Below are 14,789 nucleotides of genomic sequence, written 5' to 3'. Positions count from 1 at the left end.
TTTCCTTCCCACCTTCTCTGTCTCTTTCTCTTTCTCATTCTCTCCCTCATTCTCTCTCTCTCCCTCATTCTCTCTCTCTCTCTCTCTCTCTCTCACACACACACACACACACACACACACCCCACACACACTTTTATACGGAAAAGTCTAAGGTCTCCTTAGACTCTTGCCCAACCATATAATAAGCATCTTTTTTTTGTAAATGTTTTATTTATTTTTGAGAGAGACAGAGAGAGAAACAGAGCACAAGTGGGGGAGGGGCAGAGAGAGAGAGAGGGAGATATAGAACCCGAGCTGTCAGCAGAGCCTGAAGCAGGGCTCAAACTCACGAACCACAAGATCATGACCTGAGCCAAAGTCGGAGATTTAATCGACTGAACCACCCAGGTACCCCATAAAAAATATTTTCAATGGCCACATTTCCTTCCAGCTGTTGGGAGTCCTCAAACTCCATAATAACAAAGGGGACTGACATGAGCCTGTCGATGGAGGAAATTCATCCCCAAAGAGGACATTTTAAGCACAGATCAAGCACAAGACATTGTGTCTCTATTCAGCCTCATGCTGTTGGGTTTGATATGCAGGGCACCAGTACGGAACGGAGGCCACATTCCTGGGCAAGGAAAATGCCCTATTTCTTCTTCCACCTTTTGCTGCACTGGGATCCTAAAGTTTTTATTTCTTCTACCACAGGAAGCTGATATGCCAACAAAAGTTCTTCAGTCATTGGTGAATTAATAACTTCAGTCACCTACACAATCAGACTTACATACAAGACCCTGTGCCGCCCACTGTCTTGCTAGTCCCCTTCCCCTCACTGTGTCCAAATCTCTTGAATTCCTACTTACTCCTTGACCCTAGAAGCATTCACAGTGCCCACCACCATCACCACGGACACCTATGCCTTCAATAGAACAACAAAAACTTGTTCAAGCCATAAACAAGTCCACCCAGAACACAAACTTTTTCTAGCCTTGAACCTTCAAACTATTCTAACCCCTCCTCTCTGAGTTAAGCTCCAGATAATTCTGTGCCCCTTTCCTCTAATGCTGCAATTAGGAACCCATGGAGGACCAGCCCTCTCCACCTATACAAATACCGAATGGGTGTTGTCATTAGCAGTGTCCCCACAAGAGTGGGATTACATCAGCCCTCGTAAGAACATCACTCTCCAGGGAAGAGCAATCACACTGGGGTCAGCTGCCTTGGCCCGAACCCCTGCCACATTCCCTATGCCTTCTGCACTCATTTAGGAGATTCAGCTAGGCCTCCCTTCAGCCACCACACTACAACTTCCTGTAGCAGGGATGCTCATAAACAGACCTGCCTGAGAAAGTTAAGTACTACCTAGCACTGCACTTTGAAAGATAACCCTGCCAGATAGCTCGAGCAATTATGCAGTGTGGTTACCCGGAATCAGGGATTCCCCAGAGACAACGAGACTTGGTTTCAAGCATCAAGACTCCGCTTGCCAAACCCAGTCACTAACTCTTGGTACGTGACATGGGGGTAAGTCTGCGAAGAAGCACTAGGATCCTCACTTCTTAGCACACTCCACTTTAATAAGTTTGAGGGCCAGGAATCCAAATGTGAACGTAACCCACCTACCTCTTCCAGACCCCATGGTGGGGTGTGACTTGCCTCCAAAGAAAGGGTGCCATCCTCTTCAGAGAAGGATGTGGAGCTCTTTTCAGGCTCTGTGTCTCTAGGTTGGATCCCGCGTAAGTGTGGCCCGTCGCTGCCGTAGCCAGAGGAGGAGGGCAAAACGCTCACAGTCCTGCCGCTGATGGATAAATCACTCTGAGAAGTAGGCAGTCTGGGACCCTGGGGGGGCACTCGACCCACATGGGCAGGTTCTGTGCATCTGTGACCTCTCGACTGGTCCGGCAGTGATGAAGGGACAGAAGGCTCTGCAATCCAGGCACCTGTCTGAGGGCCACTGCAAATACCCGCGGTTCCTGCCCCCACACCCCGGACCCCTGAAAGTTGGTCTGGAGACCCTGCATCGGTGGGGTGGTCTGGCGGGGGGAAGGTGCCACTCCGAAGTCCAAGCTGAGCACCTCCTTTCCCCACTGCAGTCTCCCCTTGCAAAGGCAGCAGCACAGCCCTGCTGTTGCAGGACGCCGTCCTCGGAAATTCCACCAGTTGGCTCACTGACTTCTCACAGTTCCTTTCCGCCGGGTTATCAAGCAGGTGAGCAATGACAGTCCTCCCCTCTTGCAGGGAATCCCAGACCCCTCCGGCAACTGATGACTCATTCTCCAACAAAAGGTGAGCAGTCTGGATCTCCCCTTGGAATCTCTCCTTCACCTGCACGATCATCCCCTGAGCACCCATCCCTGAGCTGGGGGCTGAGTCCCGAGGCAGTAAAATGTCCGAGGGGGGGTGCTCTGTCCCTCCTGCTCCTTCCTCCTTTTGGAGACTCACTGTTAACTTCGGTAGGGTTTCTGTCTCTTCAATTACTGTGGTTCCTTCCAAGGGTTCCTCCTCATGAGATACCTCTGGAGTAGGGGTTTTCTTCCCCCTCCACTTCCTTTTGAACCGAACCCTTTTCTTAGGAGATATGGGAGCCTTCTCCGGAATAGCTCTTGAATCTTTCGGCTCCTTAACACAGCCCAGTGAATTTCCCATCGCCTTCCTCTCCTAATCTCATCAAAAACGCAGCTAAGCCAGTCCTGGGATCCCAGAGAAATCCCAACCTTGGCTTCATCGGATTAGATGCACATTTAAAAACATGCACTATGCCGGCAATCCCTCCAATTCTTTCTCCCTCCCTCCCCGCCTCTCTGTCTCTCCCAGCGGCTGCCGATTCAGACAGCCATCTTACAGGCTCAGAGCTGCAACAAGACAAATTCAAAGCATCTCACTGCAGTTCAGAAATCACTTGACCTAAAAGCAGACAGAAACCGGATTGGCTGCAGCTTCCTCTCTCCAAATATGAGGTAATTGGAGCACTGCCCTCAGAAACACAAACAGAAAGCAAAAAGGAGCTAGAAACCAGGGGGGGGGGGGACTAGGGAGGGTGAGGAGGAGGGGGTGGGATGTAAGAGTAAAGGGAAAAGGGAGGGGAAAGAAGAGAGGCCATGGAAGAAGGTAACGTGAAGGGAGGAGGAGGAAGAAGAGGGGAAAGCAAACCAGCGTGCCGCTACCTTGGCAGGGAAGGGCCAAGAAGAACCAGGGCTGGGGATGCTGCCATTATCACTGCCCCCCAGACTCTGAAAGGAAAGAGATTTCAATTGTTCTGCCAGATACCCAGAAGAAAATATCAAGCAATGAAGACAGATGCTCAAATTTTTCAGGTCAGAAATAATAAAATTATCTTAAACAAATTATAACCTGAAGAGAGACCCGAACCTACTCCTCACAGTTAAGAAACACAGGCTTTAAAGATCTAGCCTCCTACAGCATTTATTTCTCTCCTTGCCTTCCCAAAAAGAGAGACAGGAGAGAGAGAGAGAGAGAGAGAGAGAGAGAGAGAGAGAGATCTGTTAATTCTGTTAGCCAATGACACAGAGGAGACACTGGGAAATCGTTTTTGAGTATTGTGTAAGGAGGCTCTGTAAAAAGGATACGGCTTCCAAATACAAGAGAGAAGCTCCACCTCTGCTGAACAATAGTTACACAAATGTTCACCAGGAATCAATGATGCCGCCAGCTAACATTTTTTTTTTTCAGCATTTGCTACGTGCCAAGCACTGTGCTAAACTATGGATTACCTCATTTAATTCTGACAGTAACCATATGGAGTCAAAACTACTATTTTACAGGTAAAGAAACGGAGGTTTAAGAAAGTTGATTAATTTGCTCCAGGCTACATAGCTAATAAGTGGCAAAGCCAGTCCGTGAACTCCTATTTAAGATTGTTAATTTCAACTCCATGTTATGCTATGTTCTAACTCTGGCGGGGATGGGTCTGTCCTCAATTAAATAAAACAGGAAGATACCCACTGTTCTGAATTGTCCACTAGACTCACATGGGCCAAGGACCCAAACAGATAACACTGGGAGTAAGAGAGGAAGTTGCTAAAATGAGTCCCAGATGGTTTTTACTCAAGTTGCAGCAGGGCAGGAAGTCTGAATTAAAGGTCTAAAAAGTTGGACTAAAAAATCACCCTGTTATGTCAATGGGATTCGCCCACCCCAATTTTTACTGTAGTGTTTCACAGATGAGATAACACCACAGCCCAAGGAGCTCTGGATGGAGTGGAAAGAGGTTGTACTTCCCTGCTGCAGCTGTTTATTCTATACCGAAAGGATCCAGACCACACAGCAGAGGAAAATAGCCTGCCTGGCTCTATGTAAATGCTACCCACCTCTCCTGAAAAATGCCCCGCACGGAAGGAAAGCAGTAAGAAACCCGAAGGCAGCAGTCCCTACATAACTGCTTACTGAGACCCATCTGCCTCCACTGCAATAGGTGTTTCTCCCCAAGCCTTTTCCTACAGCTGAGTGCAAAGCTGCAGCACCATCTTATGGTGATCATAATCCACAGCAAGAAACGAGACCAGGAGACCAGCATGGGAGAGAAACTCAGACTACAGGAGACCATGTAATCAGCAAAAAACTCTCACATCATAGTATAATTCTCTAAGTAAGCACCAGCCTTCACTCCTCCACCAAACAGAACGAACTATGGAACTTCTCAGGTGCACACCCAGGGCCGAAGCTTGAATATTTTTCATGAAATACAAGCAAACCAAATTCCTGCAACTGATCAACTCAGGGGCAAGAGAGACAGCTGCTTTATCTGACTGCTGCTGACGGGGGGCCTGACAGAACTTGGCATATTTATTTATGGGAGTCGTTTCTTTTTTAAACTTCTTGCCCATGTTGGACAGATCAGGCCTTCATTTCCTTCTGCCCCAGAGGAAAACTGGCCTAGGGAAGGAGCAGAGCTTTCAGTAAAGGAGGCCTAGGTTCAAATTCCCAGCTCTAGTAACTTAGTAGCTAAGTAACTAACTTGCTAGGTGGTTCAGTTTCCTTACCCGTAAAATGTGGATACTACAACCTGTGGAAGTGGGTGAGAGAAGGCGGATGAGGTAATGCCTTATAAAGTGCTTGGCTCAGTTCCTGGTCTTCAGTAAATCCCTTTTCTTCCCATTTGTTACTTAAGCAACAAGATAGGAGACACTCTACCATCACCACCACTGGGGTCCTAATATACTCTTTTTTTCTTGACTAGGCTCTCAAGAAAGTAGATATGTTCTAAGACCCAAAGTTCGGGTGTTTGTTTTTCTTAACAGGGGCTCTGCTTCCACTATTTCACTAAGTAAGTCAACTCTGATCACTAAGACTTCACCCTGTACCTTTTTTCTCACCTCACCTGAGCTCTCAACATAGGGTGCCGCCTTCTGGCAAAGCAGCTGACTAAGGGCGACTAGGAAGAGACTAGGGCACAGACATTCTTCAGGTCTTCTGCTTTGGCTTTTTCTAGTTAACTGTTCACTGCCCACAGTTCTTACATGGAAACGGCCAGAGTGAACGAGCTCATTCATTCATTCATTCCACAAACATGAATGGTGCCTCATCTATAGGCCAACCACTAAGTGCCATAAAGTGCACAAAAGTGTAAAGCTCACATCTACCAGCTAAAACCACTTTTTACCTTAACTCCCCTGAATTTTTTTTTTATTTCAGAGTGCTAGACGTACCCTTGTATTTAATAAACACTTGAGAGTCAGAAAGCTAATTTTGTCAGATTCTGACTTTCAGAACTCATCTTTTAGATAAATTATAAATCCTAACATTAATACAGGTCTGGGCAAAACCAAGGGACAGGAAATCCTATTATTAGGATCTGAAAGTGTAATCCAAAAATGTCAGTTGGATTCTGTTTCAGTTGCTCATCTGAACAGCCAGCACTGGAAAATAGCCATCACAGTCTATTTATCTGGTCTACCTACCTCCCAGCTTTGAGAAGATCAAATTAATAAAATATCCATTCGCTTAACAAATATTTATTGAGTACCTGTTCTAAGCCAGGAAAAGGAGAGAACAAGAGACAAAATCCACTGTTAAAATGGCATCCTACTGCAGAGATCCAGACAGCAAATAAATGTTAAAACAATAGTGTTATCCAATACAACACTATGCATCACATACTGCTCTGACAGTAATTTGGCAAAATAAAGGAAAAGTGTATGTATGACCTAATAATTCCGGTCCAGGTACCTATCCAAAAAACCCACTTTCCTATAAACCTAAGGACACATGTACACACATGTTCACTGTAGCAATGAATGCCTTCGGCACAGAGCCCGCTTCAGATCCTCTCTCCCTTCTCTCTCTGCCCATAACCCACTTGCACACATGCGCACTCTCTCTTTCTCTCTCTTAAAAATAAACAAGGGCAAAAAGGATATATAGAAGACAGAATCTATATCAACTATAAAAACATATAAACAACATCACATATCGTTATGAATACCTCATCTGTCATAAAGACACAAAGGCATATACGGGAACCATCTACATCAACTTCAGGATAGTATTTACTTGGGGAGGTCAGAAGGAACAAGAAAGTTGGTTGTATGGGAAATGTTTCATTAGCACCAACAACAGGGATTATAATGACTATTTTACTGATCCCCTAACATTTGATAGCTCTACTCTACATTTCTATTTGGCTTTATGTAGCAGGTGTCCTTGGTGAGAACAGCTAATAGACACTCAATAATAAAAGACTAGAAAACCGCAATAATACATAACTAGCAAGAGACACATCATATTCTCTCTGAGACAAGGATGATGGAGCCTCTATATAACCCTTTATCAGCCAACCAGAAGCTTTACAAGAAGGGGAACTTCCCCACACTCCCAAACACTTAGCCAATACAGACAAACACCAAGCCATCAAGAATAGCAAAGAAAAGGAATTAGTAGTTACTTGCATCTGAGAAAATACTCTGGCAGCAGAGCTTCCCACGACAAAACAAAGTAGTTACTCAGCTATGCTGAAAAAGCAAACAGGGAATAGCAGGTAGCCAATATGCATGCAGAAGACAGACGAAACCAAAAGTATTTTATTTTCTGGTAAAATAGGTAACAGGGCAGGGAACAGTGGGCTAAGTCAAAAGCCATGGTAATTATAAGGTCTGTTAATAATTGTAACAAGTTGCTACCAGTAACTGCTGCTAATTATTGAGTATATACGTGTTCCATCTCCCTGGCTCATACCTCCCTGATTCTTTAAACCTCTATCAAGCTATTTTATGGTGCTTCTCTGAATTATTCAGTTGAACCTGGGTTAAGTCTGTGTCTAGTTCACTTTGTATCTCCCACAGACTCTACCTAAGACTTTGTTCATAGCTGGTCCTCAGTAAATGTTTGTGGAATTCAGTTAAAGAATACATTTTCCTGGGGGCACCTGGGGGGGGCTCAGTAGGTTTAAGCATCCGACTTCGGCTCAGCTCATGTTCTCACAGCTCGTGGGTTCAAGCCCCGTGTCAGACTCTGTGCTGAAACCTCAGAGCCTGGAGCCTGCTTGGGATTCTGGGTCTCCCTCTCTCTCCGCCCCTCCCCCACTCATCCTCTCCTCTCTCTCTCTCAAAAATAAATAAAACATTAAAAAAATACACTTTCCTATAAACTAAAACCACAAGAAGATACAATTTCATACCCACTGTGATGGTTATAATCAAAAGAAAAACAGTAACAAATCTTGACGAGGATATGGAGAAGTAAGAGTCCTCACACCTTCCTGATGGAATGTAAAATGGTATAGCCACTTTGGAAGATAGTTTGGCAGTTTCTTAAAAAGTTTTACATCAACTTACCATACAACCCAGCAATTCCACTTCAAGGTATATATCCAAGGGAAATAAAAACATACATTCACACAAAGACTGGTACTCAAATACTCATATCAACATAACTTATAACAGCCAAAAAGTGGAAACAACCCAAATGTCCATCAACTGCTGAACAGATAAAATATGTGGTGCATATATATAATAGAACAGTACTCAGCAGTAAAAAGGCATGAAATACTGATACATGCCTCAATATAGATGAACCTCAAAATTTTAATGCTAAGTGAAAGAGGCCAGACGCAAAAAGCACATATTCTATGACCCCATTTATGAGAATTGCCCCAAATAGGCAAATCTATAGAGACTGAAAATAGATTGGTGGCTGCCTAAGGCTGAGGAGGAAAAAGGGGGGGAATGTAAATGGACAGAAGGGTCTTCCAGGTATGATGAAAATGTTCTAACGCTGGATTATGGTGAGGGTTGTAGAACTCATAACAATCATTGAATTGTATGACGACTATGAGTCAATTTTATGGTATGTAAACCTCAATAAAGTCATTTTTGAGTATTTTCCTAAAATAAACAAACAATAGAATGGCAACCAAAAAGGTGTTTTAAAACAGTCAGCAAACTATATGAAAGGAGAAGAAACAACAGAAAGGGCAGGTCTGGAGGCTAGACTTCTCTGAGTACACCTCACATGCACTTTAAAATTTTCTCTTTGGAACAACATAGATGGTCTATATAACATAAAATAAAATGGAAAGGGGAAAAGCAATCCCTAAAAATTTGGAGGCAAATAAAAACCAATGAACCTAATTATGTACTGAATTAATAGCTTCACAACACAGAAATTTTTTTCAAATGATTTTAAAATATAATTATGTGTACATTCTTAGGAGATATACACAAAGGACAATGAAAACTATAAAGAAATCACAAACTTCTTTAAATTTTTTTTTTCAACGTTTTTATTTATTTTTGGGACAGAGAGAGACAGAGCATGAACAGGGGAGGGGCAGAGAGAGAGGGAGACACAGAATCGGAAACAGGCTCCAGGCTCTGAGCCATCAGCCCAGAGCCTGACACGGGGCTTGAACTCACGGACCGCGAGATCGTGACCTGGCTGAAGTCGGACGCTCAACCGACTGCGCCACCCAGGCGCCCCAAGAAATCACAAACTTCTTAGGGTGCCTGGGTGGCTCAGTTGGCTAACCATCTGACTCTTGATTTCAGCTCGGGTCATGATCAAGCGCCACATGGGGCTCTGCGCTGACAGGGCTGAGCCTGCTTGGGATTTTCTCTCTCCCTCCCTCCGTCTCTGCTCCTGCCCTGCTCACACTTTCTCTGTCTCTCAAAATAAATAAATAAACTTTTAAAAAATTACAAACTTCTCAGTAATCATATTGTTAATAATAACACTAAGATTGCTGTTTTGGTTCAAATACATGTAATATGTCTATGTGATTGTATACACATCTACGTGTATGTAGGTATATGGAAAAGGGAGTAAGTAATATGTTACTGTTGTTAGGATCAAGATTTTCAGCATGAGTAAAAAAGATATAAAGTCAAAGAAGTTAAAATAAAACTATAATTTGGGGGTGCCTGGATGGCTCAGTCAGAAGAGCATGTGATTCTTGATCTCAGGGTCATAAGTTCAAGCCCCACACTGGGTATAGAGATTACTAAAAATAAATAAATAAACTTTTTAAAATAACTCTGTAATTTTAAGTTTGAATGAGAGCAGTATAAATTCATGGTTTTTTAAAATAAGGAAAATATACTTATTAGCTAGCTCTGTCCACAGAAAAACTGACCAACCCAGTAGCATTCAGATTGTGGTCAATAAAGAATGAGAGTTTCTTGAAGAAATTGCTAATTTCAGGCCTTGGGCAGCAAATACACAGAGTCTGGAACATCTCATCACAAGAAATAAAGGAGATTATCAAAAAGGACTATGGAGATGATGCCAAAAGACTCAGAGTCCACTTTAGGAAGCTCTCATTGGCCAAAGATGGAGTTATTTGAGTATTAGGAAGAATGATAGCTGTATTTTATTGGAACACATTTAAAAACCCAGGAGTCATAAGTGATACTAAGAAAAAAAATGAAAAAAACTTTCATTTTCTTATCTTTGGAGAATCTTAGGGAACCAATTAATTATGCTGAAAACTGGTAAACAGAGGGAGATCTTTGTATCTGCCCTTTCCTAGAGGAGATATCTCTTAGGGTAATTGCTGAGGTGAAGTTCTTCTTTATAAAAGCATTCCAGCTAAATAATGAAAAAGGAATGAAGGAATTTGAGCAGCACCATTTTGCAACTTTTAAAAAGTAGGCTCCAGCGTGGAGCCCAGTGAGGGGCTTGAACTCACGACTCTAAGATCAAGACCTGAGCTGAGATCAAGAGTCAGCTACTTACCCAACTGAGCCCCTGCAGGCACCCCTGCAACTTCTAATGAAACAGTGGAACTAGCAACAATGATGAGTGGTTGCTAAAACTATTAGGTGAAGATGTAATAGGGACTGGATGATCAGGCTGATAATAGCTGAACCCACATGTTCAGCAGCAGACGTATACTACTCAACATCACCATCCTTGCCCTCCACATCCTCCCTAAAGGTATCTGAATGTGATTGAGCCTCAGGTCTAGATCTAAACCACCAGTTGATAAGCAATACAACAGAGGGATGGAAGATGTCACAGAGATGCTATCAACATCTTTATAAACCTTAAAGGACAAAAGACCAGATTTCCTCAATGGATTGTTGGGGGGAGGGAAATTTTAATGCAATATGTAGACTTTGTTGGGATTCTGATTCATAGAAATCAACTTTTTTTTTTTTTTTAATGAAGTAACTGGAGAAATCTGAACACTAATCAGATACTTGATGATTTTAAGAAACTATTGAGTTTTACAGTGTTATACTAGTTTGCTTAAATTAAGAGTCTTTAGGGGCACTTGGGGGACCTAGTCAGTTAAGTGTCCAACTTTGGCTCAGGTCATGATCTTGCATGTTCGTGGGTTTAAGCCTTGTGACAGGCTCTATGCTGACAGTTTGGAGCCTGGAGCTGCTTTGGATTCTGTGTCTTCCTCTCTCTCTGCTCCTCCCTCGCTCATTCATTCATTCATTCACTCATTCTCTCTCTCTCTCTCTCTCTTAAATGAATAAACATTCAAAAAATTTTTTTAATTAAGAAATCTTTATCTTTCAGAGATATATGCTGAACTACGTACAGATGAAATTACATGAAGTTTGGGATTTCTTTCAAGATAACCTACTGGGGTTTGAGGAGTGGATTAGGATATAGATGAAATAATACTGGCCCTGAGTTAAGAACTGTCGGGATAGGTGATAGGTATATGGTAGTTCTTCACACTGTTTTCTCTACTTTTATCAATATTTGAAGGTTTTCATAAGAAATTTTTCAACGTTTTTTTGTTTTTTGTTTTTTGGTTTTTTTTATTTTTTGGGACAGAGAGAGACAGAGCATGAACGGGGGAGGGGCAGAGAGAGAGGGAGACACAGAATCGGAAACAGGCTCCAGGCTCTGAGCCATCAGCCCAGAGCCCGATGTGGGGCTCGAACTCACGGACCGCGAGATCGTGACCTGGCTGAAGTCGGACGCCCAACCGACTGCGCCACCCAGGCGCCCCTTTCATAAGAAATTTTTAAAGAAAGGGGCGTCTGAGTGGCTCAGTTGGGCTAAGCATCCAACTTTGGCCTAGGTCATGATCTCATGGTTCTCCTGAGTTCAAGCCCTACATCGGGCTCTGTGTTGACAGCTCAGAACCTGGAGCCTGCTTCAGATTCTGTTGTCTCCCTCTCTCTGCCCTTCCTCTGCTCATGCTCTGTCTCTCTCTCTCATAAAAAAAATTTTTTTTTTAATTTTTAAAGAAAGAGAAAGTACACATTTTCCTGATGGAGCTGTTCAGGAAAACAATGGTTCCGTTATCTCCATCTCTTCTGTCCCAGCAAAGTTTTGATTAACCAATTCAGTTTTTATTCCTTGGCCTATGAGTCTCCCTTTTAAAAAGAGATTGAATTACAGTCATGATAAATAGAGACATAGTGTAGACAGAGTCCTCTTATCTCACATCTATGAGACTGACACTGGAACTCACGGTGGGGACAGGTTTGTGGCAAAAATACAAACGGCCAAAACAGTTTCTCTAAAAACAGCAACAACAACAACAACACTCCTCTGTTCTTAAGGGCTCTAAGGGATACCTCTACTGCTCCATGAAAGCTCAGCAAAGTTCTTACACCCACCCTGCTAAGGCACACCTGCCAAGTTCATGTTCCTGGTTATCCCTATATCCAAAGCATGCTTAAAGACACCCTGTGATGGCACAAAAATACATGTTACTTCCACACTTTCCAGATTGCCAGCACTGGCTCCAAACCAGAGCCACAAGAAATAAGCCCCAAACTCAATTTTCTCAGGTAATGAGGAATGCTGGGACATCTGCTGTTCTGCTTCTAACCAGCAGGTGGCACTAATGCCCCAACTAGGACATCCCAGTCACTTGGGTCCCTGGAGTCCATTCCTTGAGTTATTTATATTAGCCTTCTTTTCTTACCTGCTCAAAAAATGCTCCCTCTAATCTATCAGCTTCATATACAGGGACTGTGTATGGGGGAGCTGTTTGAGAAACAGCTTTGTTTGGCTGGGCTAAAATGATTCAAGATGGTCTTTTTATAAAAATAAGGCTGTATTTTTCCAACAGCAATCCAGACTTGAAAAGGATTTGCCTTCTTAGGAATGGAGCAGCAACAAGGCTGTGTGACCATGTGAACACTACCAAGATGCCACTGCTCTTGAGTATGATGGAAGCAACAAGCTTGTGCTTACCAGCCCATATACAAACCCAGCTGCTAAGGCGCTTGCTGTGGACTGAATGTTAGTGCCCCCTCAAAATTCGTGTTGAAGCCCTTACCTGCAACGTGATATATTTGGAGGTGGGGGCCTTTGAGAGGTAATTAGTTTCAGATGAGGTAATGAAAGCAGAGCCCCCATGAATGCCCTTACAAAAGGATGAAGAGACATGAGATCTCTTTCTCTGTACCCATGCACCAAGGAAAGATCATGTGAGGAGATAGCCAGGAATAGGGCCCCCACCAAGAACCTGACCATGCTGACACTCTGATCTCAGACTTCCAGCCTCCAGAACCATGAGAACAAGGTGTTTGTTGTGTAAGCCACCTAATCTATGGTACAGGCACACCTTGTTTCATTGTGCTTCACTTTACTGCACTTCACAGAAACTGCATTTTCTACAAATTGAAAGTTTGTGGCAACCCTGCATCAGTAAGTCTATCTGTGTCATTTTTCCAACAGCATTTGCTCACCTGTGTCTGTGTCACACTTTGGTAATTCTCCCAATATTTCAAAAGTTTCATTATTATTGTATCTGTTATGGTGATCTGTGATCAGTGATTATGGCTCACTGAAAACTCAGATGATAGCATTTTTTAGCAATAAGCTATTTAAAAAAAAATTTTTTTTTAACGTTTATTTATTGTTGAGACAGAGAGAGACAGAGCATGAATGGGGGAGGGTCAGAGAGAGAGGGAGACACAGAATCTGAAACAGGCTCCAGGCTCTGAGCAGTCAGCACAGAGCCCAACGCGGGGCTCGAACTCACGGACCGCGAGATCATGACCTTAGCCAAAGTCGGACGCTTAACCGACTGAGCCACCCAGGCGCCCCAACAATAAGCTATTTTTTAATTAAGGTCTGTACACTTTTTAAAAATACAATGCTATTGCACACTTACAGACTACAGTATAAACATAACTTTTTATATGCACGGGGAAACCAAAAAGTTCATCTGACTTGCTTTATTGTGGTGGTCTGGATCCAAATCTGCAATATCTCTAAGGTCACCTGTATTTCATTACAGAACCCCAAACTGACTAAGGCAGTGCTATAATTAACCAGGCTTGTTTTAAGATCATTAGAGATGAGGAAAAGTCTACACCAAAGCAGGATTACAATCCTTCACCCCACCCTTCTAAAAGCATCAAACGGCCCATACTGTGAGTCCCCATAGAGTCAGTTTTGACCCAACTGAGCAGACTTCTAACAACCGGCCAACACACAAACCAGTGAAAAATCCCATTTCAGCATGCAATGATCAGGAAGTTCTGGGTTTAGGCCGCAATAGCTCCGTCCCCAGGCTACTTCTACTCTCACCCTTGTTCACGGCCACACACAGAGAAGAAAGGCTTGGCGCTAACCATGGAAGGCTGCACATCTTCTAGTTCCTTCTAGGCAACATCCAAGCCAAGCAACAATGACCCCAAACTTCACAGGCCCTACCTGGAAGTGCAAAATAATGGTCCAGATCAGGCCCAGGGTCAGCTTGGGGTTGCCATCCGTGATGTCATCGTTGCGAATATTCACTAGTTTCACCTGGAAAACAAACAGAGGCTGATCTCAGAGCTCTGGGACTTTTGGTTTTGATTTCATTTTTGCAGATTTTCATCCTTATATCCAACTAAACTGATTGTGTGTGGTGTATGTACGTAAGTACAGCTCTATGAGTCTGAACGTCTGTATTGATGCATAATTACCACCACAGTCAGAATAACAGAACACTTCTGTCACCCTGACAAGGTGATTTCATGCTGCTCCTCTGTGGTCACACCCTGACTTCGCCTCTAATTCCTGCCAACCACTGATCCGTTCCCCATCTTACTTGTTCTAAAATGTCATATGAATAGAATCAGACAGTATTTAAGTTTTTGATACTGGGTTTTTGGGGTTTTTCTTCACTCAGCATAGTGCCCTGGAGATCTCCATCCTCGTTGTTACATGTATCGCTAGTTTGCTCCTTTTTACTGCTTAGTAGTATTCCATCGTTATCAACAGACTATGCTGTGTTTACCCATTCATCCACTGAAGAACATTCGGGTTGTTTCCAGTTTGGGACAGTGATGAATAAAGCTCCTAGATTCATGAGCATATGCTTTCATTTCTACAGGGTAAATTCCCAGGCGTGGGACTGCTGGGTCATATGGTATATGTTT

At 43.3% G+C, this 14,789-nt stretch overlaps 1 protein-coding gene across 39 annotated transcripts in view; it reads right to left on the bottom strand.

The window, feature by feature from the left end:
• Positions 1 to 14,789, bottom strand: part of MACF1 (microtubule actin crosslinking factor 1) — a 336,214-nt gene that overhangs the window by 171,158 nt on the left and 150,267 nt on the right. For 24 of the 39 annotated variants that reach the window (XM_045482240.1, XM_045482265.1, XM_045482241.1 and 21 more), the window contains one exon: positions 14,080 to 14,172. In XM_045482240.1, coding sequence (XP_045338196.1) covers positions 14,080 to 14,172 — 93 coding nt within the window. Of the gene's footprint in view, positions 1 to 1,608; positions 2,753 to 14,079; positions 14,173 to 14,789 lie in introns of those variants that run through there. The other 15 variants (XM_045482225.1, XM_045482234.1, XM_045482229.1 and 12 more) reach the window with 2 other exon arrangements.

This window comes from Leopardus geoffroyi, chromosome C1 (genome assembly GCF_018350155.1).
Source record: "Leopardus geoffroyi isolate Oge1 chromosome C1, O.geoffroyi_Oge1_pat1.0, whole genome shotgun sequence".
Lineage (NCBI taxonomy): Eukaryota > Metazoa > Chordata > Mammalia > Carnivora > Felidae > Leopardus > Leopardus geoffroyi.
Note: the sequence above shows the minus strand (reverse complement) of the source record. Positions and strands in the feature narration are given on the sequence as shown.